Consider the following 27,499-nt stretch of genomic DNA (forward strand, 5'->3'; position numbering starts at 1 on the left):
CATAGCCCTGGAAGCAAACTTCATGGCATTCAATGTGGCATCAGCCAAGAACTGCGCCACTGGCACTAACTTGTTTAGGTCCTGGTGCAGCCGCACATTTTCAGGGGGGATGCGTTCCTGGATCTTCTCCATCCACAAGATAGCCGTGCCGTTGAAGAACAAAGCCGATGCTGCTGCCTTGATGGCCCAGGCTGCAGACTGGAACGTCTTCCTCAGCGTCATCTCCACCTTCCTGTCATCCGCTTTAAGATTGTCAGCCACATTCTTGGCCACCAGAGAAGCAGGAGATGCCAAAACAACCACAGGTGGTCCACAGTGGGTAGCTGTGAGGCCTGGGAAAAATCTGGCTCAATATTATAAAAACATCTATCATTACTGCCAGGGTTTGGGAAAGCAGTGGGCTTCCCCCATTGTTTCTTCACCACCTCCAGGAAGAGGTGAATAGCAGGGATCTCCTTAACAGCCTCGGGCTTAGAGAAGACCGGGCCCCGAGGTTTCTTCGCTGCAGCCTGCTCTGCAACTCCATCCTTAGCCCCATCCTTCGCTCCTTCCTTACTCCCCTCCACATTTTCTACCTGTGCAGTAGCACGCGCCTTGCACAGAAGAGATCGGAATAAATTTGGGGGGAAAAGGCCAGTGAAGGCTGGAGGTTCCGGCTTGTCATCCTCCTCATACTCAGATAGGTCAGGGTCTCTTTGGGCCTTATCCCCTGCTACTGAGTCTCCACTAATCAGGGAAGGGGAGATGGGGCAGCTCACAGGAGAGGATGGAGGGCATGCCTGGGAGGAGCTGGATCTAGGGGTCTTGCCTTGATCTAGTGCTAAGGACTGAGCGGCCTGTTGCTGCAAACCAGCCGCAATTGCTGTGGAGATGGCCCTTTCAATAAGATTCTGCAACCCTTTTGGGAGATTGTCCACATCCAAAGAATCCCAGCTGGAATTCTCTGGATCTTGAGCTACCCCAGCCTGGGGAGCCAGGATAAGACTAGGCAAGACCTGATCCCCCATGGGCTCCGCGTGGACACAGGAATCTTCCAAGTCCATATCCTGGTCTTCCAGGGAAAGAGGTGGAGAGGGGGAAACTTCCCCCCAAAACCTCTCCAGGGAATCTGGAGAGCCTGGGGGGAGCAAGGAACAGGCTGAGGCTCACCCCCCAGAGGTGATCTAGTCCAGGGGGGAGAGGCACTGAGCCTGCCCTGCAGGGCCCTCAATTTCTCAGTCCTGGAAAAGATCTTTGAAATTGCCTTATGCCTCCTTAGTTCATTCCTCTGTGTGGCACGAGAGGGATGAGGGGCAGCAGCAGCCCTTTGACCTCTGGCAGAGACAGTCGGCCGCTGCCTGGAAGATGGGTCCTCCCCAGGGGAACATGGCGAAGGGGACCTTCTCGCTTCCTCCGGCATCTTTGCCACATGGCAGTACTCACCCTCCTTGCGAAGCCTCTCAACTCCCTCTCTTTAGCTGCAACAGGCAAAGGAGAAATAAGGCAGGAACAATGCTGCTTTCTCCCCATCCAGGCAGCCCCTACATCAACGCTGAGAAACGGCATGCCTGGGGGCTGCTTCCGAGGCTTGCCTCGGTTCCAGATGCTCACGTGCCTTCTCGCCTGCAGCCTCCAAAAGCCTCTTCACGCACTTGCTGGGATCACCACAGCTTGAATCTAGTTGCCAAAATATTCAGCCAGCAAAGCGGAGCAACGGGAGGACCTGGGGCTGGAAATCCCGAGCCCGCAAGCCTCCCGATCACCCAGGACCCGGGGACTGACGCCACATGTTCAGCGGGGCAGCAGCGATCGAGCTCTCCAGCCCCCAGCAGTTTAAACTAATCTCCCTGGTGGCCAGTAATAGGAGCCACACAGAGATATTTACTGGCAAGAGGAGGGAGCTTCTTTTCCAGAGGCTGCAGAGGCAAGGAAGTACCAGTAGAGGTTATTAATCAGGAGAAAAATTATTTATGTCTCGTTTTTTGGCCGGACTGAGATGAAACTGGATGTCAAGGGTGGAGCACAGAGGCGTGGCTTCAGCTTCATCCCAGTCTCATGGCCAATTGGCCGTGTTAATACCTCTACTGGAGCCTCCTGTCCCTCGCTTCGGAAAAATTGCAAAATCTCCATCCCCTCCCCACTCTGGGGCCAGCCAGAGGTGGTATTTGCCAGTTCTCCAAACTACTCAAAATTTCCTTTACCAGTTCTCCAGAACCTGCTGAATTTCACCCCTGATCTTTCAGTGGAAATACGTGTAGACCCTCAAACTTTGCTCTCCATTTTCAAAAGTAAAACAGATGACTTGCCTTTACATTGGGCTGCTGGTTGTGAGTAACCAATATGGGAAACAGAGAACCAGAAAAGGTCAGGAACGACTCAAATTAAATACATCTAAAGTATCTACAGTGAACCATTTGCCAATCCTGGAAAGAAACATCAGAAACCCGCAGGAAAAAGTCCCTTGACAAGGCATCTCTAACATTTACTAACCAATAGAAAATAATACAAGATGAATAGTACAAAAAGTTTATTTAGAGCCGAGGTGGCGCAGTGGTTAAATGCAGCACTGCAGGCTACTGCTAGATCAGCAGTTCAGCGGTTCAAATCTCACCGGCTCAGGGTTGACTCAGCCTTCCATCCTTCCGAGGTGGGTAAAATGAGGACCCGGATTGTTGGGGGCAATATGCTGACTCTCTGTAAACCGCTTAGAGAGGGCTGAAAGCCCTATGAAGCGGTATATAAGTCTACTGCTATTGCTATTTAAAATAACTGTATTGATTGGTGGATGCAGGAAGCATGCCCTGTTCAGAGTGTGATGTCCACCTCTTTTAAAGAGACAATGATCAAGCTGTTCCTGAAGAAATAAAACCTGGACCCAGTGGATGAAAACAGTTGCATACTAGTGGTCAATACTCCCTTGTTAGGCAAGGTGTTTGTGAGGGTGGTAACCAGGGGTGGGTTTCTCGCCCCGTTCCAACCGGTTCGGTTGGAACGAGGCCGGCGGCGTCCTCGCGCACGCACGCGGCGTCCTCGCGTGCGCGCACGTGGCCCGCACATGCGTACTAGCGTCTGCGCAATGCTCCAGCTGCTCCTGGAGGATCGCGCAGGCGCTGTATGCGTTCTGCGCATGCGTGGAAGCGCAGAATTCGTAAAAACCGGGTAAGGAGCGGGCGTGCGCGGGCGCGGGGGGGGGGCTTCGCCGTTCCCGGAAGTTACTTACTTCCGGGTTCGGCAACCAACCGGATCGCAGGGACCGGTGCGATCCGGTTGAAACCCACCCCTGGTGGTAACTGACCAGTTACAAATTCTCTTGGTGAATATGATGTTTAGATTCCTTTCAAACTGGTTTCAGCCTTAGTTATCAAAAAGAAATTGCTTTGTTCACCCTGTGGAATGATCTGTGTCAGGAAAAAGATAGAAATAGCAATTATCTTGGTTCTCCTCAACCTATCAATGTCCTGAAAATATTGAACATAGCTTCTTACTGGCCAGACCATCTGAATTGGCCCTGTACCATGGCAGTTATATTTCAATGACAATTTCCAGAACAATGTGCTGAGGGATTACTGTTCCGCTTTTTGGCAATTTGGCTATGGAATCCCTCAAGTTTAAAATCTTCTAAACTCTCTTCTTTGTTATAAATAGGATTATATTTATGTTTTACAGCTGAACAACAGATCATCAAGCAAGGTTTGCTAGGCAGATTCTCTACAACTGATTCTCTTCAGAGAGGGGTGTTGTTTGTTTGCTTTAGTGAAAAAAGTTGATGTAATGTCTCTTTTCCAATTCCAGAAGCAACTAAGATGAGAGATTTTAAATGTAGTCCAGTATCTGATTTTCATCAGTGTTGCTGGGTAATTAGAAAAAGAAATTCAAGACAGAAGGGTAATAATTATGCATGTTTTATAACTCTTGTTTTATGCTTACCTCATAAACAATCAAAGTGCAATTGTTCACTTGGTAAATATTTCTGCAAAGGTTATTTTATTTTTTACAAAAAGAGGTCTCTCTCTCTCTCTCTCTCTCTCTCTCTCTCTCTCTCTCACACACACACACACACACACACACACACACACACACACACACACACACACACACACACACACAGGCACAAAAACAACCTGAAGGCAAGTTTCATATTTTAAAAAGGAGGACAGGGGAAAAGTAACATATGCTCTTTGCAGTCACATGAATTCTTCAAACTGCAATTATATTTCAAATAGATGTTCTACTTTTGTTTAAGTCTTATCACAACATTCCCAATTTTCCCATTAGCTATGCTGGCAGAGCATTCTTGAAATTAAATGTCTGGAAGATGCTTTGTTGGGAAAAGCTGCCCAATAAGCCCCCGTCCCATCACGCGTATTAACTTAATTGCACAGTCTGACCCAAAGACTTTAGAGTCATATCTACACTTTTGCTTAAAATGGAACGTTACATCAAAGGGTTCTGGATCTGAACCAGACAGCCAGTTCCTATGTTCTCTTATTGCATATTCATGAAAATAAAATAATTTGTAACACTGCATTCAATAAAATTATATAGTCTAAAACTGGGGTAGTCAACCTTTTTATACCTACCACCCACTTTTGTATCTCTGTTAGTAGTAAAATTTTATAACCCCCCACCGGTTCCACAATAATGGTGATTTATAAAGTAGGGAAGTCAATTAAATTTTAAAAAGGAAAGTGCTTCAATATCAGACAAAACCCGTACCCGCCCACCATGAAAGCTGGAACGCCCACTAGTGGGCGGTAGGGACCAGGTTGACTACCACTGGTCTAAAATAATGCCATATGCTTCATTTAAATATGCACTGTTCAACTTTATTTCTACAAAACATTCAGAAAGATTAATACAGTTCAACCAAGAAAATATTGTTTAGAAATATTCTGTAGGTTCATTCAATTACATTTTATTTTAAAGGGTAGGCCAAACTAGTTATGATCATGACCAAACTAATTATAATCATATTTTTATGGTATGAAATTGTTTAAAGAATAAACTTGAAGTAACTCTGAAAGAGTCTGCTGGAATTAACTGATGACAACTCTGATCTCAAATGTGGTTCCAATTGCTATGTACACTCCTTTGAGATGTTATCAGAAAAGATGTACAGCCCTATTGTGAAACTTTAACAATATATTCCCATTTCTATGTATGTTTCTGTGAATAAGTTAGCTCATAGAGGTGCTGTATCTTCAGTTTTCATTACAGCTAAAATATGTAAATATATTAATTTCTACTGCTGTATAACTCCAAGATAAGAAAAAATATTACTAGGAAAGGTGTCATAATAACAATAATTAAGGATAATTATAATTATTAGAGAAGCTTGTGATAACAGCTTACTCAAAGGAAAAGTTAATCTTACATTGGTGTGTTCCACTGCATTGGACTCACATGATATATCACCAAATTATTCCATAATGCAAAAGTAAATCTCATCACCAGTGTTCCCCAATATTAGCAACTTTAATATATCTGGACTTCAACTCCCAGAATTCCCCATCCAGCTGGAAAGCCCAGACATTTCAGCATTTCTAAAGTTGAGAAACACGCTATACAATCTTAATCTCATGACAATGTAGCACTCTCTTTATACTTGTCAGCTCCACCCAAGTTCCCTTCTCCCCCAAATAGGTATCAAAACAGGCAACTGGGTGGGCCTCTTTATTCTAGCTGTAGTATGGAAGTGCATTTCTCGTGAATGGTCCTTCTGATCTTCCTGATCAATAAGCCGAACTGCCAGTATGCTGGAATGATCCTCAGGTTATTTTGAAAGACACATGTATCACCACTTGAGCCGCCCAAAGTCCCTAGGGAGTGGGCGGCATACAAATGTTATTAAAGTTACAAAGTTACCACTTGAGGAACTCTACATTAAGCTTGTTGTGTCCTGGCCAGCAGATGGCGCTGTGTAAGTCGCCTCTGATTGGCCAGGGCGCGCCTGCCAGCTGGGGGGAGAAACCTGAGTTTCTCATAGGTTCCCCGTCTGACAGCTCCAAATATAAATAGCTGTCAGATGGGGGTTTGCTGTCTTTTGCCTGTTCCAGTCTGTTAATAAAGTTACTGTTGCTTCAACCCGGTCTCCTCAGTCTGTGTCCCTCAGAACTTAAAACTGGCGACAAGGGCTGGAGAACCGGATCCTTACAGCGTGCCTCCCATGGCTGCCGCTACTGTTTTTTCTCCGTTCCGGCTGGAGTCTGAATCCTGGGACGTGTTCATGGAATGCTTTAAATGTTTCTTGTTGGCCCATGATTTAACCGATCTGTCTATTGACAGAAAGCGTGGCATTTTCCTTGATTACTGTGGGCCAGAGATGTTAACTACGGCACGGGCTCTATCGTCACCCACCCCGGTCTACTCCATGTCATGGGACCTGCTATTCTCCCGGCTGAAGATCCACTACGAGCCTCCCATTTTGTGCGGTGCCAATTCTTCCACCGTTGTGTTCAAAAGGAAGGGCAATCCATCAGCCACTATGTGGCTGCCCTATGGGCTACGGCCATAAACTGCGAATTTCCTGACCTATACGAGGCCCTCCTAGAGCAGTTCATCTACGGCCTCAGAGACGTCCACTTACATCGCCGCATTCTCTCCTGCTATGAACTCACACTTAAAATTGCTGTGGATGATGCCTGTCCCTATGAAATGGCTGACCAGTGCACTCCTGATCTCCGTCATTTCTCTCAGCCGTCACCTCCACAGTTGCCTGCCTCCGCTGCCTACTGCCAGCAAGCCTCGGACGTATTCCAGTCTGACCTGGACCTGGCTATCGACCGCATGCAGTCGCTCTCTCCCAACGATGGCTGTTTCTGCCACAGCTGCGGCAGCCAGCATGCCCAATCTACTTGCCGCTTCTGCCTCGCCGTCTGCCGAAAGTGCAGCAAGAAGGGCCATTTAGCGTTCATCTGTAGGGAGCTGAGGTGGCGCAGTGGTTAAATGCAGCACTGCAGGCTACTTCAGCTGACTGCAGTTCTGCAGTTCGGCTGTTCAAATCTCACCGGCTCAGGATTGACTCAGCCTTCCATCCTTCCGAGGTGGGTAAAATGAGGACCCTGATTGTTGTTGGGGGCAATATGCTGACTCTGTAAACCGCTTAGAGAGGGCTGAAAGCCCTATGAAGCGATATATAGGTCTAACTGCTATTGCTATTGCTATCTGCCCTGCCTGACCAGCGCCTGTAAGGCTAGCCTACTGCTGCCTACCACCCTCTGGCCCCTCCTGTGGGACGCCGCCAAAATTGCCTCTCCCTTGGGGACGCTGGCGATGCGCGCCCCGAATGGCTGGTCAACTTGGCCTCTTCCTCCTCTGTGGGGGGTCGGGGTAAGATCCACCTCCGCCTCCTACTGGAAGGCCGTCCCTGTTCTATGGAGTTGGACATTGGCTCCGTGTGGTCCATTATGTCCTGGGACTCCTTACGCACTCTGTTGCCAATCCAGCGGAGCAGAGAACCCAGCGCTCCTCCTTTGGCAGCGGCCACACCTTTAATGAGACAATCGCAGCATGTTCGCAGACGCCCCAAGTACCTTCCCGACTACAGGTGCTCAGTCCAGGGGAAAGAGGTGTTGTGTCCTGGCCAGCAGATGGCGCTGTGTAAGTCACCTCTGATTGGCCAGGACGCGCCTACCAGCTGGCGGGAGAAACCTGGGTTTCTCACTGGTTCCCCATCTGACAGCTCCAAGTATAAATAGCTGTCTTTTGCCTGTTCCAGTCTGTTAATAAAGTTACTGTTGCTTCAACCTGGTCTCCTCAGTCTGTGTCCCTCAGAACGTAAAAAAGCTCTTGTCCCTGCTGTTGACTGCATCATTCTCTCCCCCACTTCTGTTTTCTCAGGCATTTTTCCTTCTTTCTTTCAGTAAGTCTTCCCAATTAGCATTAACCTTTTTGGGGCTTTAATGATGATGCACTTCATGCAAATATCAAAATCTATTGTGATAGTACACTATAATGTGGGTGTTATGTATTGAATGTATAGCTGTGTTGACTGTGCTAAAATGAAACCAACCTTTAGATGACCCTAACTGTTAACTGTGCTAAAGTGAAACTAACCTTTAGATGACCTCAACTGTTTTGGAGGGAAAATTAGAACATTTATATTAGGGTGGGCTTTTTCTAGTTCTATGATTGGTTAAGGCCCTGTGGCCCCTATACTATAAATCACAGGCATTTGTCTGCAGTTCCTCAGTTCCATTTTTGAGTCAATAAATACTATTGCAGCAATGCTGGTCTGGTTATTGCCTACTAAAATCCACTATACAACAGTGGGCATTGTAATAATTACAGTGTTAATGAGAGAAAAAGGAAAAACTTGATAGCAAAGAGCAACTTGTCAAATGTGAACTGATTGCTGGAAAGAGAAAATGCTATTAAATATTTTCAGCAATTGCTTCCATTGATATTTATATTCTCCTCAGTCTTGGATGATACATTTCAACCAAAACTTGTAAGGCAAAAATTGTATTCTTTGATTCATATGTTGATATGCTTATACTGAATATATGTTATTCTATTCTGTTACAGTTTCCCCTTTAATTTTCATTGTGACTTATGATGTTCTAAATCAGAGGTGATAAAAGTCATAAAAGAGCCATATTCTAAATGGATGCCATTTCCCCCCAATGAAATGATCGAGACCCAAATATGTTTGAAGATTATATAAAGCAGAGGTGGGAGCAATGGCCTCTTTATGACTTGTGGACTTCAACTCCCAGAATTCCTGAGTTGAAATCCACAATTCATAAAGGGGCCATCATTCCCCACTCCTGATATAAACAAATACTGTCCATTGAGGAAATGTGCCCATTTTCTGCTGTTTTATAACATTAATTCCTTTAAAAAGGAAGGCACTGGAGTTTCCATTTAATAATCTCCATATTTTTTATAATTTTGAGGGAAGAGATACTATCAGCTGTGGTGGCAGACTAATGTTTGATACAATTTAACAAACTTTGTCTGAGTTTGCTTCCCCCACTTTGCTTCTTCCTTTTGGGGGAGAGACGGGGGGGGGGGGAGCATATAAGCCATTCTAAATATATTTTGGATAAAGAGCAAGGGGAAAATATTATAAAACAAATTAAGTACATAAAGTACGTAAAAGGTGAAAAAAGTTAGACCTTGAAAAAATCTTATGAAATGCACTTTGAAATGGCAAATATTGAAAAGCAGTGAACTATTATAAATTGTTTCTTTTTCACAATCATTATGAAAATCTATATATAACAAGTTTGCCATTATCGTATTCTACTTTTCTCTTTCTTGTAGATATGAACTATTTCACTTTTAATAAAATATAACATTAGAAATTTCCTTTCAGGTGGGTGGCTGGGTAACAGGCCACACAGTATATATTTCAGTTTTTCAGGAAATTTTGCAACGTATTCTCTTGCAACTATCTGACAGATTTCAAAGAGCAGAAACTTTTGAGAGTATGGATCAATGCTTCCTTGCCACCAAGGAAAATATTCTGCCAAGCAGCAATGTCTGCAGGATCTTTGTCAAAAGGACAAAAGCAATATTGTTGCATTCTGTCAGCAAGCTCCATCACTTCTGTACATGTATGTTACACTGCGCTGCACCTATTAGATGCAGGGCCTATGTCATGATACTGCTATTATCATTTTGTACCTCACTAATTCCTCCAGATTCCACCTCTGTAAATATAATGAAAAAATGATATATTGCAATATTCTTTCCAAGTAAAATATTAAAAACATGAAACAGATTTGATCTTACAAGTCTGCATCCAAGGTACAAATTAAAAAGACATGAAAAAGTGGCAACATAGGTGATAAGCCAGCAAAGAGAATATAGCATTTTGATTGTCAGATAGGAAGATTTAACAGGAGGATAATGTCTAGAACCTGACAGACAAGATAAGTAACCCTGATAAGGAATACAAGTGGAAACAGATAAAGCCTGCATGGGATCTGGACTTAAGCTTTGGGCCAAGTAATTTTAATAACATACTTCATTTACATGTCTTGGAAATACAAGTGAAATGTTCACATACCTTGGCATTTTGGAGTGGAGGTTGGTAACTGGATGGGCGATAATACATCCTTTGAGCAGGATCTGTGTGGATGTCTCCAAGAAACAGTTCTTCTACTAAGTGATCTAAATTATGGTGAAGGTATTGTTTCTCTACTCGAATCAGCTGAAGTTCATGCATAGCAAAATTCAGTGCCTTTGTGCACTCATAGCCATTCTCTTCTCTCCATAAATCATAGCTCACATTCTGCTCCCAAGGTTTATCTCCTGCTACAAATCCAGGACATGTGCGGTTCACCAACTGATTTAGTTTATCAGCTACTGCCTCATTGTGGCAGATGATCTGAATGTTATGCAATTGATAATCCGCTTCGGTCCCTCCTCGGATAATCCAGGATGCTTGACGAAGGCGGACTTTACCACGGATAACCAAGGTATAGATTGGGGTTGTACACCGATTGCTTCCATAGTAAAACTGATAAGCTTTAAACGTATTGTTATGGTAGAATCTGTAGGATCTTGTGATGAATTCTGGACCTGCTCTAACTTCACAACTGTAGTCAAACAGGAAAAAAAAACTTCGTTAAGGTATGAAATTATAAAACTTATTGTCAAAACAGGTTCTGGAGTTAATACATCTCTAAGTAACAACCTATTCACAATAGAGCCAAGGTGGCGCAGTGGTTAAAATGCAGCACTGCAGGCTACTGCTAGATCAGCAGGTCAGCGGTTCAAATCTCACCGGCTCAGGGTTGACTCAGCCTTCCATCCTTCCGAGGTGGGTAAAATGAGGACCCAGATTGTTGGGGGCAATATGCTGACTCTCTGTAAACCGCTTAGAGAGGCCTGAAAGGCCTATGAAGCGGTATATATGTCTACTGCTATTGCTATTGCTATATTTATAATAATGATAATTAGAATACCTGAGCTTTAATGTTTCTATATGTAATAATATTTGCTTTGATTTCTTAACAGAACACTTCAAGTAAGAGCCTTTTATTTCTCTTCCTACTTGTTGCACTACACTTTGTTTTCCTATTTGACTTATTGTTTTTTCGCTCTCTTTATTATATATTAGGAATTCATGGTATGCTTTATGGAGATAGTTTAATTGAACTTCTGTAAAGATACTTTATACACATTCCTATAAAAAGACTGTACCCATCCACCAAATTTTAGATTGGTAGCATAAATTTATTCTAGATTAATAATGTAACATATGCTACACTAATATACCAGAGGTGGGTTCCTACCGGTTCGGACCGGTTCGGCCAAGTAGGTAATAACTTGATCTGCCATGCCCCCCGAACCAGTTCTATTGGCGGTGCCATAGGTGCCATCTTGTTTTTTGCTTCTGCGCATGCCCAGAAGCATTTTTTTATTACTGTGCAAGTGCACGTGAAGCGCATCCCTGAGTGAACCAGCAGTAGCAGAAGCTGGAACTCACCCCTGTAATATACTAAACAAATACCTGTATCAAATGGTTGTATACAGACTATAAATGCAAAAAATGATGTATGAAATGAACCTATTTGTTTATTTGCCAATTATAAACAAGAAGGAATTTGCCAAGAAAAGAGCTTCTATAGATTCTACCAGGACATTTTAGTAACTTGAATGAAGACTGGTATTTATCAAAGTAATTGAGGCCAGTTAACTTTAACTGTGGCTTTTGCCTGAATAAGGACTGCTGGATTAGACTTGAAGGAACTGAACACCTGGAGAATACTAAGAACATAATTTAGAGTATACTGTAAAAGAAGATTATAAAATAAATCTTACTCTACTAGAATTAAGGATTAAGGATTTATATGCCGCCCTTTTCCCTGAGGGGACTCAGGGAAATATAGATATAGAATATATAAATATAGATATAGAATATCTATAATGCCAATTAAACATTTACACATATTTGTGTTGTCAATTATAATTCTGCAATTTCAATTTATAAATGAATTTGTACAAATGTCAGAAGATAAAACATTAAGTGATGAATGTATTCTCCTAGGCCAGTGATGGCGAACCTATGACACGCGTGTCAGTGCTGACACGCGTAGCCATTTCGGGTGACACGCACATGCTCCCCAAACTTGTTTCAGCGGCAGCTCTCAGCCTGGGCGGCAGCGTCACACAGGCTCTGGAAGGAGGAGGTGGAGGAGGAGGAGGGAACCAACCAAAGAGAGGCTTTTACCGGGTCTGCGCCCCACAGCCAGGATCGTCCTTGCGCCTCAAGCCGCGTTTCTTCCTGCAAAGCCCTTCGGGCAACCCGAGAGTTCCGCTTGACGCCAGAAGGGCTTTGCAGGAAGAAACGCGGCTTGAGGCGCCAGGACGGTCCTGGCTGTGGGGCGCAGACTCGGTAAAAGCTCTCTTTGGTTCCCTCCTCCTCCCCCTCCTTCCACAGCCTGTGTGACGCTGCCGCCCAGGCTGAGAGCTGCCGCTGCCGCTGCTGCACAACTGAGGGAGGGAGAGGGAAAGCAGAGGTAGCCTCAAATTCCACCGTTGGGACAGGGGAAAGGGCTTGTCCCTCAAGAGTGGGGGGGGATAGAGGTGGGAAGAAGGGGCCCGGCCTGTCCCCAGCGCCCCCCACAGACGGATTACAGATCGAACGCTTCTCTCTCTGCAGCCTTTTTCTGCAAGTCCCAGCTACTCAGCGGGGCGTCATCATTTCCGGGGGGTTGCAGTTTTCTAGCTCAGATATCAGGATCCGCCGGGATTAAGTGGGAGAAAACGCCGCTGGCCGAGCGGAACAAACACATCCAAAGGTTAATCTTATTTTACGAAAACACAACTTCCAAAAGTCGATCGTGGCCTCCGTCAAGAAGCTCTTCCCCCACCCCCCACCCATTCTGGGGTCTTGGTGTCCCTCGGCTAAGATCCACCCCGGAAAGCAGAACGGGGGCAGCCCTCCTGTAATTCTGGCTGGGTTAAAGAACAGGGATGGAGGAGCCATATCACACCTTCATTCAAAGGGTGGGGAGGGGGAGGCCCGATAAAGTCCCTCCCTTGGGGTGTCTGAAGTCCCAGCTGAAGCAGCCGAAGGAAAAAGGATAAGCATCTGTCGCTGCCCAATGGCGCTTGGGGTAACCCCGCTGGGCAGAGCCAGTCGAGGCTCATCCTGCAAATGAGGGTTTCCTTTGGGGAGGGCCAGGTGGTTTCAAGCACCCCAAACAGCCAATCTCTCTCTCTCCGTCCCCCTTCCTTTGCTCCTGGGGCTGCAGAACTTTCCATGGGCTCAACAGTAATTGAGTAAAATTCTAAGCCACTGCAGTAGCTGCTTTTTGGTTTTATTTTTTTTAATATTTATCAGTCTCTCTTTTAGTTGAAGAGTTGAAGTCCACAAGGCTTAAAGCTGTCAGGTTTGAAGACCCCTGGGTTTTTTTTCCTAAAGGGTTAGGGGTGCAAGGTTCTTGTAACTTGACAGCTTTAAGACTTGCACGCTTCAATGCCAGAGTTTCTGAGCCAACATTTTGGTTGCTAAGCAGGACCGTTGGTAAGTGATACTGATAATAATATCAAGGGCAACATACGAAATCGACTGATGAACAAAGAAGTTACTAAGCAGCTATGTTAAATAATTTGTTTTTGGTTTATTAAATACAATTATATTGCAATTATATATTTTTGTAGTTTAAACTATAAATTGCGCAAAATTATGTTTTTGTCGAAGTGACACACAACGCGAGTTATGCTCGATTTTTTGCCGATTTTTGACACACCACGCCAAAAAGGTTGCCCATCACTGTCCTAGGCGCTGCTTGGAGTGTCCAAGCACCGGTTAACTTCACCTTGCTGCCCAAGGACTGAGTTTAACATATTTTTGTAGCTCCGCCTCTTGCTACCCTGAGAGGGGAGTTTTAAAAAACTCAGTCGACCTACAGGACACTTTTTGGGGAGATCGTCCTTGAGCAGCAAACTGGGTCCCCTTTTAAAGTTAGTTTAGCTCCTAGGATTTTATTTTAGTGTGTTAATTAGCTTAGAAGTTTTTTTGTCCCTTTTATTTCTTCCATTCTGGGCTTAATTAAAAACAGCTGCTCAGTGCGAGGCAGGCTTCCTGGAGTGACGCTGCCTCTTTTATTAGCTTGCTTCTGAGGCTTGTGTTTGACCGTGGGGGGCTCGTTGGCGGCTGTTGACGAGCCCAGGGGACAAGTAGGTAGTCAAAGTCCCCAACGCAGAGTGTTAGGCTCTTGAGGATTCCCCCGGTATCGCTCCAGGCGGGCGCACGTGTTGCAGCCGCTATTTTGGATTTAATTTTGGCGCACTTTTCTCCTAAACCTCTGGCCATTGCCACGCAGCCTGTCCTTACTAGCGGATCGCCGCGGAGAGCGCTTATCGACAGGGCCTTGCTTTTGGGTTTCCAGGCAGGCTCTCCTCTCCCCTGGATTATTCCAAGCGGCTGCAGGGGCTTTCTGGCCACTCTCCCTTGCTTAACGGCGCAGATCTGCAGGCATCCGGCCCTCCTCAGCCAGTGCCATTGGTGTTCCAGCTCCACCTGCCTGAAAGCCTCAAGTTCCTTAATGGCCTGACTCCTGCAAGGCCCCAGTTCTCTGCTCACCATCGGAGATTCTTTCTGGCTTCACCTACAGATTACCTCAGCCTTATAATGGAGCAGCAGGTGGAACAAGCTGGGCCCACCACTTCCAAACGCAGCAGGCCCAATCCTGCTGCCAAAGGTGATGGGGTGGGGTGTCCAACCAAGGGGAAGCACCCCAGAATCAACAAAGCCTCTAAGGCAGACGAGAAACTTGCTGAAAGACGCCAGAAGGCACTTGAGAAGCAATTTCAGAAGGCCCAGGCTGCTCAGCAGCACCAACAGGCAGGCCCCAATTCTGGGGATGTTGAGGCAGGACCTTCCCTTCCCACTTCCCAGCCAGAGGTCTCCCTCTCCTTGCCTGCCAAGGAGGATTTTGGGTTCTCTCCCAATCCTTCTAGGGCCTCCATGGGGTCCCCCTGCCACTCTCTGGTTGAGGATTCCCTTGATGATGGTGACTCCTTTGCTGGGGAGGAATCCTTAGCTCCCTCTGAAGCTGAGCTAGTTCTGCCTCGGGTCCAGGAGTCCCAGTTGTCCAAATCCATGCAGGATGTGGTGGCACATGCAATCTCTCAGGGTATTGCCACTGCTATTATCTCTTCTGCTCCCAGGGCTTCTGGCACTTCCAACAAGACTCATGCCACTCGATTTCAGGAGCCCCTGGTTAGGGAGGCTTCCCCGGTCCTTACTGGGATCAGTGAGGTATCCGATGGGGAGGAGGTGGAGGAAGACGCTTTCATGGCCCATGCTGTGGCCTGGTGGGTCTTATGGGAGACTGACTCTGGCTTCTTGTCCTCTGCCTTTAAGCCCTCCAGTAAATCAGCTGGAAGGGCAGAATTAGACATGAGGGAGACAATGGGGTAATCTACCTGGGGAAGCTTAAGCAACTCCTCCTCCCTCACGTCTAATTCTGCCCTTCCAGCTGATTTACTGGAGGGCTTAAAGGCAGAGGACAAGAAGCCAGAGTCAGTCTCCCATAAGACCCACAAGGCCACAGCATGGGCCATGAAAGCTTCGGTATCTTCCTCAGATTTTAGTAGAGCGGCCCTGTTCTGGTTACGTAAGTTATTAGCTGGTCTCCCTGCGGGGGACACCAGAGCTAGACAGGACATTAATAACATCATAGCGGCCGTGGAATATTCTGACGATGCCTCCCTTGCCACCACCAGGTTCTCTTCTAGGGCCCTTGCCTCCAACGTAACTTCATGCTGTCTGCTATGGCTTCGCCACTGGCAGGCGGACGTGAAAGCCAAGTGGCGCTTACCTCCAGACTCAGGTGGTCCAGGGTTGCTGGTTGCAGGCAGAGCTCGCCCACAACATCAACTGGCTGGAGCTCTGGGCCGCCAGACTAGCCATGCGCCATTTCCGCAGTCAGATCGAGGCCCACGATGTACTGATCCTGACAGATAACATCGCCACAAAGGCGCACATCAACCATCAGGGCGGCACACGATCTCTGGCCCTGATGTCAGAAGCGGAAGCGCTAGGCCACTGGGTAGAAAGGTTCCTGACCTCCCTCAGAGCAGACCACATTTTGGGGGAGGACAACGTGACGGCAGACTGGTTGAGCAGAACCACCATCCAGAACTTGGAGTGGCATCTTCATCCAGCCTTATTCCACCAGCTGACGCGGAGGTTCGGCTTCCCGCAGGTCGGCATGTTCACGACCCGAGCCAACACTCAGCTTCCCCGGTACTTCCCCAGATTCCACTGCCCCAGGGCAGAGGGGACGGATCCTCTTCGGTCGCCATGGCCACCAGGACTCCTGTACGCGTTTCCACCTCTGCCTCTGATTCCCATGGTGATCAGGAAGATCCTGTCAGAGGGGGTGGAGGTGCTTCTGGTAGCTGCTCACTGGCCCAGGAGGTCCTGGTTCGCCGATCTGGTCAGTTTGTCGTTCAGTCACCCTTCCACCATAGGTCGCTGGATATGAGCTTGCATCAAGTTGGCCTATGAACAGCAGGCCAGACCGGTCCCTCTTCGCATCACAGCGCACTCAACGAGGAGCGCCGCAACTTCGGCTGCGTGAGCCACGCAACCATCAATTGAGGAGATATGTCGAGCCGCTACGTGGTCCAGTCCATCTCCATTCGTTAAAAATTACAGACTTCGTGTCTTTGCCTCCACTGAGGCATCTTTTGGGAGAAGAGTTCTGCAGCAGGTCATCGCAACTCCCGCGGGCTTGGACAATTCTTCTTCCCACCCTGGGATGGCATAGCTTTGGCACGTCCCATGCTTGGACACTCCAAGCAGCACCTAGGAGAATGACCGTTGGCTTACCTGAATGGTCGTTCTCTAGGCGCTGCAGGAGTGTCCAACCCCACCAAGAAAAGTGCCCATGGGATTCTGTTCTCCAGTGGGGGCATTTTGCATCTCCATCTACGACCTTTTGGACTCTCTTTCATTTTTTAAAACTGAGCCTCTCAGAGGCGGAGCTACAAAACTCAGTTCTTGGGCAGCAAGCTGAAGTTAACCCCTGCTTGGACACTTCCGCAGCGCCTAGAGAACGACCATTCAGGTAAGCCACCGGTCATTCACAAGATCTTATAATATCTAAGTCCTAACACAAGAACAACATATGAACAAGTTTCTGCTATGCTGCAGTTTCCAAATAAGAAAGATAGAAAATATTTGAAATGTCTTAAACACAGACTGTGGTCACAAAATTCTGCAGCCAATCACAACAGCCACATGTTACAATAACTGACTTTGATATTTATGAAGAGAGAGGGGGGGAGAGGGAGAGGCAGGAAAGAGTTGGGAGAGAGAGAGGGGGAGAGAGAGAGAGATAGACAGACAGAGAGCTATTATCATTAAGGGGAAGAAAAAATTAACTGATTGTGAGTGAAAAGTATTTTAGCCTGTAGTGTTTTCCAATGTGATCATTTTGTTTGCCTATAAACTTACCCAGTTGAGACCCAATGTCCCTCAATCATGGGTGGCATCTGTACAGTAATCCGAGCTCCATTGTGAAGATGTTTCAGCATGTGGTGACACTGTGATTCCTTGAAAGTTCGCCATGCGTTCTTTTCGAATGTTTGAGGATGAATCCTGCTGTCGTGAAGTGCAGAACCTTCTCCCAGCCCTGGATAATCAAAGATGAAACATAAACATTCTGGTAAGAATACACATACACACACACACGCACACACAGTGTGTGTGTGTGTGTCCCCGTTATTGGCAATGAGAGATAGTTTGTCATAAGAATGCAGGCCCTTAGAAACTGACCATCTGCTTGAAATAGAGATTATGATGAATACAAATTTTGAAAGACTGTAGAGATATTATGAAAAGTTTCTGACTGACGGATTCTAAAACTTGGATCCAACATATAGCGGAATTACATGCATGCTATCCCACTACATTGGGGGGGGAAAAGCTTTATTTTATGCAATACCTAGCTTCCAAATTTATCAATTTGGGGTTGCCAAAATCAGCTGAAGCCTATTTTAAAAATTCCCTTTTATCAATAAATGAATGCAAGTGACATATTTGATTTTATGTGTGCCAATAGCTGCCAGCAGCTATCATTCCCCCTTCCCCTGCAAAAAATCAAGGCTGGAATGAAAGAAGTTAATATTGATTAAATTAATGGTTACTAAATCATATTAATTGCCAGTAAAATAAATTATTTTTTACAAAAGTAATGAAAGATTACCAGTGTATTCCAACTATTCTTTCTCATGCACAAATCGATATTACACATATTACTCACAGTTTTGTATGTGCGCGCACACACACATGCACGTACACACTCACACTTTGTTCTCCTTGAAAGAAAGAGCAAAAAGAAAAAGAAAAAAGGAATGTGGATAGAAAAAGAAGGAAGAGAAACAGGGGGAGAAAGAAAAGAGACACCTGTTTTCCCATTTTAAAAAGGGTTAAATTTCATAGTCAAACAGCCCTTCCAAGCTATAACTAATCTTCAAAGGCATCAGGAGCATCTGCTGAGCCTTTTGCACTTCATAGTAATTCCTTTATTTTCAACACCCTCCTCTATTTTCATTCTACAGGATTGTTCTTTTAAACAATCAAGTTGTTTTTAATTTCAGATCCCAATTTCTTTCTTTGCATATGTTTAAATTTCTTGCTAGAATGTATTTAGAAAATAGCTTTTATATATATTTGGACAAGTTATAGCACGATTAGTTTACTTTTAGATAGCACTGATCCGTTAATCACTGTAAAAGGAAAACCAAGTCTTTATTATATACTATTATATACTTATGATATCTCTATTATATACTTTGTATACAGTATACAATATCCTATGAAAACACTTCATCCTGTAAATATATTGTAAAAAATATAAATGCCTTTCAAAGTTGAGATATAGAAAGAACTGCCATTTAATTTTTTTTCTACTTCATTGCTAAGATTCTAAAACTGAGGGAAATCCGAATTGATACAATTATACAAAAAGTATATGATATATTAATACCCAATATATGCAAATATTATACTCAATGTGGTGACTAATTTTATGCAAGGACATCTGAATAACTATGTATAAGAAGACACTGTGCAATCATTAGCAAAGATTTCCACGTAGAGAAATTAAGATTTGGCCTATTTGATTCCATGGTTCAATAGGTTTAAGGACATATCAGAGCCCTGAGAACTAGTTTGGTCTAATATTCAAGGCACCAGCCCAGAAAACAGGAGACTGTGTGTTCTAGTCTACCTTAGACCTGAGAGCCAGCTGGATGACATTGGGCCAGTCACTTTCTTTCAGCCCCATCTGAGCAGGACTGTTGTCAGAAAAACAGGAGGAGGAAGTAGTATTATATATGTTCACAACCTTGAGTTATTTATAAAATTAATAAAGATAGGATATAAATAAATAAGGAAAACATGTAACCTGTGAATATTCACTCTGTTATGACAGTACTGATATAAAGCTTTACATTCTGCAACATGTTTTTTGGAGAAGAAACTTGTCAGAAGTTTTATAAAATTCTGCAACAGAGCTTTTCTTTTCCCTACATCCCAAATCATTGCTGAAAGGACTTGTCATGCTTTAGGATATTTCTTGCTATACTTGCAGGGGTATCAAACTGGCGGTCCATGGGCCAGATGTGTCTTGCACAGGCCACACCCCCAAGCTCCGCGAAGGGAAAAACTCCAGGATACATCATGTGACGGCAATGTAACATGGCGAGTTTGACACTTGTGCTATATTGTATTTGTTCATAAGTTTTGTTCAGCCACAATAGGGGTAGAACATCTATCACTGCCCTCTCTCATCTGTCAAAGATCTTCAATAAAGTAAAGTAAGTAAGTAAGTAAGTAAATAAAATAAGTGTCATTAATCATGGTATCCTTCTGGATCAGCATAGGATATTAGAATTGGGGGGAGGGGGGGCGAAAGGGTGTTGCAGTAATTTTCCTCCTCCTGTGGGCTAATTCCAATCATATGGCTAGAGAGATAGGTCTAGTTTTATGCCTTTGCTTTGTGAAGTTCCTTAGAACTCATCTCCCCACTTTTATTTCACATTTACAGGAAGCCTCTAGAGGAGATGGTTCTTTGGTAAGGGATTAAGCAACATCAATATGCTGATGATGCTCAGTTGCACATCTTTATCCACTAGAATCTAGTGATTCCACCTAGATTCTTTGCCAGTGTTGAAGGCTATGAGGGTCTCGAGGAAGAATAGGCTTCAAAACCAAATGGCTGTGGGTTTTAGGGCTCCCCAGAGCTGAAAACATTCCATCATTAGTTCTGGATAGGGTAGTGCTTCCCTAAACAGAACTGGTACACATTTGGGATCTTCTTGGACTCATAGCTCCTATCCCATAGCGGTTGCTATGGCTTGGAAAGTCTTTCAACAAATCTATGTTATGCACTAATTGCACCAGCTCCTGGATTGGGAAGCCCTGTTCATGACCAATAAAGATATTTACATACATACAAGATCACATAAATAATAAACACAAAAAACAAATTTGACAGAATAATGTATTATAATTATAATTATGACTTTATAGCAATAGCAATAGCAGTAGACTTATATACCGCTTCATAGGCCTTTCAGGCCTCTCTAAGCGGTTTACAGAGAGTCAGCATATTGCCCCCAACAATCTGGGTCCTCATTTTACCCACCTCGGAAGGATGGAAGGCTGAGTCAACCCTGAGCCGGTGAGATTTGAACCGCTGACCTGCTGATCTAGCAGTAGCCTGCAGTGCTGCATTTAACCACTGCGGCACCTTGACTTTTAATAGAGTTTAACAGAAGTTACTTTCTAGGATGAATGGATGTCTGAAATGATAATTTTACTGAAAAATTATCAAGAGTGGTCCTTATTTTGATGCCCCCACAGCCCAAATTCTAATTTCTTAACATTGGATACATTTTAATGTTTTGTTTAGAAAAAAAGAAGGGGGTGAGACCCTGCTTGATGAAATGATTAAAATAGTGAGCTAGAAACTAGGAGACTGTGTGTTCTAGTGCTGCTTCAGGCATGAAGCCAGGTGAGTAACTTTGGGCCAGTCATCTCTCTCAGCCCTAGAAACAAGGCAATGACAAATCACTTCTGAAAAACCTTGGCAAGAAAACTGCATGAACTTGCCCGTGTAGTTAAAGGAGTCAATTACAATAGGTGTTATATACTATATGTATTTGCCATACATTCTGGTATTTTATGTTAACTAGCTGAAAATTCAATATAACAATGATAGTTATTTTGAGCAAAATTACATCTAATGTACAATATAAAGGTTAATTATTTTGGAAATCTATGCTATTTTATTGTAAAATAAATTAATCTCATTGTTCTGAATTCATTTTACTGCTCATTTTAATCAGAATTTCGGTAATAGAAAACTTTTGTAACATGATTCAAACCTTCTTTACTATTCAACAAGTAATAAATATAGGATTATGTAATCTAGTATCTTGACAGATTTTTTTTTTCAGTTTTACTTTGACTAATCAGTCATTAATGATAAATGTCAATTTTAATAGTTGACCTGAAGGAATAATTTGCTTGAATCTGCCATAGAAAAAGCAAAATCCAGAGATTGGGATGTAATATTACTATTATGCAGCTCTGATAGATATAATCTTCCAGACAAGATTTTCAAATTTTGACCAGTGGTGGAATTGGAAAAGATTCAGAGAGTATGAGTCATAGAAATAATAGACAAAGACTCTCCATGTTTAGAACAAAAATCAAAGACATCAGAAGCCCATTTAGATTATCTCTGCCATCTGCTTCCAACAATGGCCTGCCAGATGCTTATAGGAAACCCACAAACAAGACACGGGAGGCAATCTGTGGTTGCATGCAAGAAACTGAAGTTCAGAAATGTACTATTTTTAAATATGCAACTCCTGCATGATTATCAGAGTTAATAGTCCGACAAATCTCTTCTCCAATTAATTCAACAAATCCATCACATCTTAAGGCAACAAAAATTGTTAAATTAATTATATGTAATATTTCTGTCCTCTGTCCTAAATTAATTAATTGGGTAATCCTAAATTTATATCCCACCTAACCAGCAGTGTTTGAAAAATCTATCATCCATCTATCTATCTATCTATCTATCTATCTATCTATCTATCTATCTATCTATCTATCTATCATCTATCTATCTATCACATATACAAACAAACACACACACACACACACACAGCTTCCAATCATTCATTTAGCAACTGCTTGAAGTTACAATGGAACTGAAAAAAGTGATTTACAACTGGTACTCACACAATGATCACATGGTCAAAATACTGGCACTTGTCAAACAGCATGTTTTTTTATGACAGTCCCAGAGTCTTGTAATCACCATTTGTAAACTTCCTAGCCAATTTTTGACAAGCAAAGTCAATGGGTAAGGCTGGATTTGTGATATGATTCACTTAAGAACTGCAGTGGTTTATTTATTATGATGGCAAAAACGGTCATAAAATCAGGTGTGACTCACTTAACAACCGCCTTGCTTAGCAATGGAAATGCTGGTCCCAATTCTGGTTGCAAGTCAAGGACCAGGGGTGGGTTGCTGCTGGCATTACTGCTGGTTCGGCACGCAAAGGTTTTTGAAAAGAAGATTGTTCTGTGCACGCACAGAACCAAAAATCAAGATGGTGCCGCCGCCGCCAATAGAACCGGTTCAGGGGCGTGGCAGGCCAAATTACTGCCGAACCGATCGAAACTGGTAGGAAACCATCTCTGTCGAGAACTAAAGTTGGTGAGACAATAAATTATAAATGTAAAGACAGAATATATATAAGCATTAAAATATCCTTTTATTTTCTCAAGGTGGACCCCAGGCTCTTTGATACTATGTTTGGTGTATCATACAAAACACACGCATGCACACAACCAGACTGAAAACCAGTGATTTAAGGGATATTAGTTCAGGAGGAAAAATGAGATTAAATCTTTAATGACAATAATAATTGGTTTAAGATACTTATCAGAAACTGATAGATTCTTCAGTTAGCTGCATTATATAAAAAATAAAGGTGGCAGCTGCCTTAGTCTATCGATTCCTTTATTCATAAACAAATGTCACCATTATGAATGTTACATAAATTTAGCAACAAAAAAAATCACTCACACACAAGAGGCCAGTGCTGCCCATCCAATTGTCTGTCCTTACTTCAATGCAAAAGCGTTATGATTTTCTATTACTTTCTTCACCTCTATGCTTACTGAAGCCTCAACAACTGATTCTTTCTCCTCCCTCTTTTTTCTTTTCTCATGTTCCCAATTTGATAGTACTCTGAGGGAGGGACAAGCAAAAGTCCCCATTTCAAATTCTCTTGGCAGGGGCTGTTTTGATCTGACTACTGGCCTTGATTTGTTTCACATTTCAGCCAAAGTTTAAAACAGCTTGGTAATCCTAAACAGATGAACCTATGAGTCTAACCCTATAATTATACCTTCTCTCCTTACTTAGCCTCTAACTTCAAACCTTCCCGTCTAACTTCTAGACTCCCAGACCAAAGAATTTTAAAGTACACCTTGGCGTCCATGCATGTCTGTTTCAACCAGCTATATTTATATAGTCTGTATATCTTGTCCTGAGTTATTGGAGGAGAATAAGTATTTTTTAAAGCAGTCCTTTTATCTATAAAATGACAAGTTACCTGGAAGGTACATATTTCTAATCATGATGGCATGGGATTTCTACATTTGAGAGTGCCCAAACAGTTGGAACGGTAACAACTATGTGTTTAAAACACCTGTATAAAATCCACATCTATGTTCAAATGCTGATGTTAAACTAATTTCTATTAATTTAACAAATACTGGACAGCTATTCAGCTATTCATCCAATGAATAAACATTTCTATCAAATAACATTTAGGGTAAGGTGGGAAACATAATGTTACTGGATTAGAATTCCAATCATTCATTTATCCTAGCTGGGAACCAGACCTCATAAGTGGAGAACCAAGAGTTTCCTCAACTATAACTTAAAATAAAATATTACAAACCTTTATGGGCATTCTAAATTGGAGATCACCAAAGCTAGAATTTTAAGAAAGAACAAGCTCTTGCTGCAGAATACTAGCATTGTTCTTAATAATTTTTTAAAATAAACTTCTATATAAACATAAGCTCCTATACAAACTTAAAAGTTCTCTTGTTGATTAATAACTAAAGGGGGATGAAAAGAGTAAATCCCCTATGGATGTATTGTGATCTGGATGCAACAAGTAAATGGGCTTTTTGCACAGTTGAATTTTCCCTTACATTCCTCTCACTGATTCAAACTCCCTGAAATTTGTTTTAATGCAAAAGGCAAAAGCAATAGGAAAAATATATTTTTTCTGTGGGCAGATATTGGTATGGTAATAGATGAAGAAAACAAGATAAAATCAGGCAGAATACAGAATGGAGAAATACAATTAAAATACAATACAATACAAAAAATACAACAAAGGGGTCCTGAATATTGAAGGCACTCTCCTCATATTGAAAACATAGATAATAAAATCACAAACAGAATATTAAATGTGAAAATCATATGTCAAATAACAATACAATAATATAATTCATAATGAAGACAGAAAATCCCAATTACATGTAGACTATGTTGACATATGAAGCAGCTATGATTATTGGAAGACACTGGAATTGTATCAGGGGAATACAAGTACCAGATTTTGCAACAGTAAAAAAAACTTTTAAAAAGACTGAAAATAAGATAGGTATATCATAACACTATTACAGACATGTACGGTATTATATCATCTGCAATTTTAGTTACAGTTCTAGATATCCCATCTCAAAAACAACATTAGAGCAATGGAAAAAGCGCAAAAATGATACAGTTATTATCTTCCATTTGTGTAAAGACTAAAATAATGGACTTTACAGTCTAGAAAATAAGAAAACTGGAGGGGATCATAACAGAGGTACATTACATCACTAATAGTGTGGAATAACACTGCAATACACATTAATGAACATTAAAGTCAAGGCAGGCCAAGAAATGTATTTTCTTACATAGCATGTACGTTGGCTTCTAGAATCCATTACTACAGTATGAGGCTATACCCCTGTTTTAAAATGAATTTAAAAGATTTGGCAATGACTAAAAACCATATGTTTAAAAACAGTGTTCAGTACTCTTGGATACCAATTTTGGGGTCAAACTACAAAAGACCATCATGGGTCTCTTTACTCATTTATGGAGTGCTGAGCTAGGCATTGCTGGGAACAGAATGTAAATTCTACAAACGCTTGGGGTGATCTTGTTGTTACATTTATGTACATAACCTTTAGACAAACACCCCCCCCCCCAAATTAGAACACAGCTTGCCATTTCATCATTAAATGAAAAAGAACTGTGACTGCAATGTACAATCATTTTATTAGTGAACAATGCATCTGAAGCAAACACTGGCTTGGGTCAATGGCCCAATACACTTTTTTCTAGGTCTTCTTGGATGTAGACATCTTCTTGTCCTCTCTGTTAAGCCCATGGTGATATTAAGGTAGGCATTTAAGAAAATAAAAGTGGGAAGCTCTTTTATGAAACTTCTAACAGGCAAAAATGGGACTACATTAATATGGATAACAAAGAAAAATCTCACATTTCTCTCTACCTAAATACTGTGTTAGATCTTTCAAGATCTTATATATCAAATATGCAACTGTTAAAAACAGACTTTATAATGAATGCATCTATACAACAATTCCTGCTTTTGGAGCTGACATGTTTTTATAAAAAAATCCAGCCCCACAAATGTTCCATATTTAAATTGTTCACCAATGTGCCTCTTTCAGTTTTTTCAGGAATATAAGAGATTCCTGAAATCTGGCTGTCATGAGAATACTTCCAATAAATACTAGACTCTAGTCTCTAACCCATTTGTACAGCAAAAAGAAAGCATTTAAAATATCATTTCTCACCACAACACAAAAGTCTTGAAATGACAGAAGACAACTCATGGTTAAAGGGAGAAAAATATCGTTATCCATAAGAACAGCGTTTGCAAACACATACATAGGAGCTTGAAGTTAAGGCAAGAAGTAGCCTTTCTAGATTTACCCTAAGTCTGGCTAAGAAAATGTAAGAATTACTCTTGTTACAAGAATAATATAAAGATTATTACAGATGCATTACTGTTTCTTTCTGGAGTACTCACCATGCAAGAGCAGGGCTAGGAACAGGTACCCAACCAAGATGCAGCAGGGATAGGACATCTCCAGCTTTCCAATAGCTTCTCTATTCCGAACTTCTTTTTTTGTGCCCTTAAAAAAATATTCTCTCTCTCTCTTTTTTTTTTTTGCTTTAATAATCCCTTTCTTCCGTACCGCTGTTCTCCCAAATCCTGCAAGTCTTCTCACGCACACGAAGCTCGAAACACGCGCTAGTAGTAATAATCATTCAAAAAAAAAAAAAAGGCAAAACCCAGCGCAAGAGTTTGGTTCTGCGCAAAGGATGAAGTCCAGATCTGCGCAAGCCACCTGGCGGGATCCAACCTCCTCCAAATCCTCGCACCCTCCCCTCCCAACTCGGGGCGAACCCCAATTGCAGAAAGCAGCGCGAGGCTCCAGCGTCTTCAGGCAGCTGCCTCCCTGGGCTTCAGCCCTCCAGCTATCCCACCCACCGCCGGCCAAAACTTTTCAAGCGAAGGCGGTCCGCCTCGTGCCGGCCGAGGCGAGGGGCTTCGGGCGCGCGCCCAGCTCCCAAGGCTTTCCCGGTCCTCGGCCTTCCGAAGCTGCTGCCTTCTCAGAGCAAGCCTCGGTCGCCGACCGGCGTATTTCCCCCCCTTCCGCGTCTCCTCCTGCGGCTTTTTCTGAAGCGCGGTGGCGGCGGTGGCAGCAACAACTACTCCCCTTCATATTTCCCTTCCCAGCCGCAACCCCAGAAGGGAGGGGTCTGAGGTGGCCCAGGGCGGGACCGGGCGGAGCGAACTGCTTGCCGCCTGAAACCGGACACCCTTGACTTGAAAGGAGACTACAAAGAGCGGAGAGGCTTCGAAGGGAGGATCTGGCAGTTCCTGCCCAGGCTGCGTTCCCGCTTCAGTCCTCCTTTGATCGTTGGGTACCAAACAAGTCGGGGCCTAACAGCGGATGACGTTAGAGGCAGATTTTGAAAAGGAGGGGTCCCCCGCCCCCCCTCAGAGTGTTAGCCCTTTGGCTGCAAAAGAACAACAGCGGCCAGATGTGGTACATTTAAGCTAATAGATTTTAACTTATATAATACTCCTGAGAAAAAGACGGTCTCTGTCCTGCTTCATGCACACCTACTGAGAATAAAACTTTCTCTGTTCCGGGAAACTCCAGCTCTTCTCTTGTCCTCGCTGCCCTGGGAGTTGTGTCACTGTAGAGAAGATAGAAAAGTGTGCAAGCAGCGGTGGGCTCCATTGTTTCCTAATTTGGACACTATGTCTGCAGGGGGCATGGACTTATGGAGTTTCTGGACAGCAAAGCCATCTTCCATCAACTCAGCCTCTGACAGAGAAGGAATGAAAGCAATTTGTTTTCTTGTTGATGCAGAGGTGAATGAACAGTCTTAGATGGTTGGGACTG

At 43.3% G+C, this 27,499-nt stretch overlaps 1 protein-coding gene across 1 annotated transcript in view; it reads right to left on the minus strand.

Annotated features, from left to right (window-relative positions):
• APCDD1 (APC down-regulated 1) overlaps positions 1 to 26,767 on the minus strand; it is a 38,145-nt gene extending 11,378 nt beyond the window's left edge. The window contains exons 1-3 of the mRNA XM_087707296.1: positions 26,110 to 26,767; positions 17,408 to 17,585; positions 9,995 to 10,526 (exon numbers count right to left, since the gene is read on the minus strand). Coding sequence (XP_087563422.1) covers positions 9,995 to 10,526; positions 17,408 to 17,585; positions 26,110 to 26,167 — 768 coding nt within the window. The 5' untranslated portion in view covers positions 26,168 to 26,767. The remainder of the gene's footprint in view (positions 1 to 9,994; positions 10,527 to 17,407; positions 17,586 to 26,109) is intronic.
• Positions 26,768 to 27,499: the final 732 nt, after the last annotated feature.

Source organism: Thamnophis sirtalis, unplaced genomic scaffold (assembly GCF_051295495.1).
Source record: "Thamnophis sirtalis isolate CommonGarterSnake01/CBP01778 unplaced genomic scaffold, rThaSir2_p1.2 scaffold_2, whole genome shotgun sequence".
Lineage (NCBI taxonomy): Eukaryota > Metazoa > Chordata > Lepidosauria > Squamata > Natricidae > Thamnophis > Thamnophis sirtalis.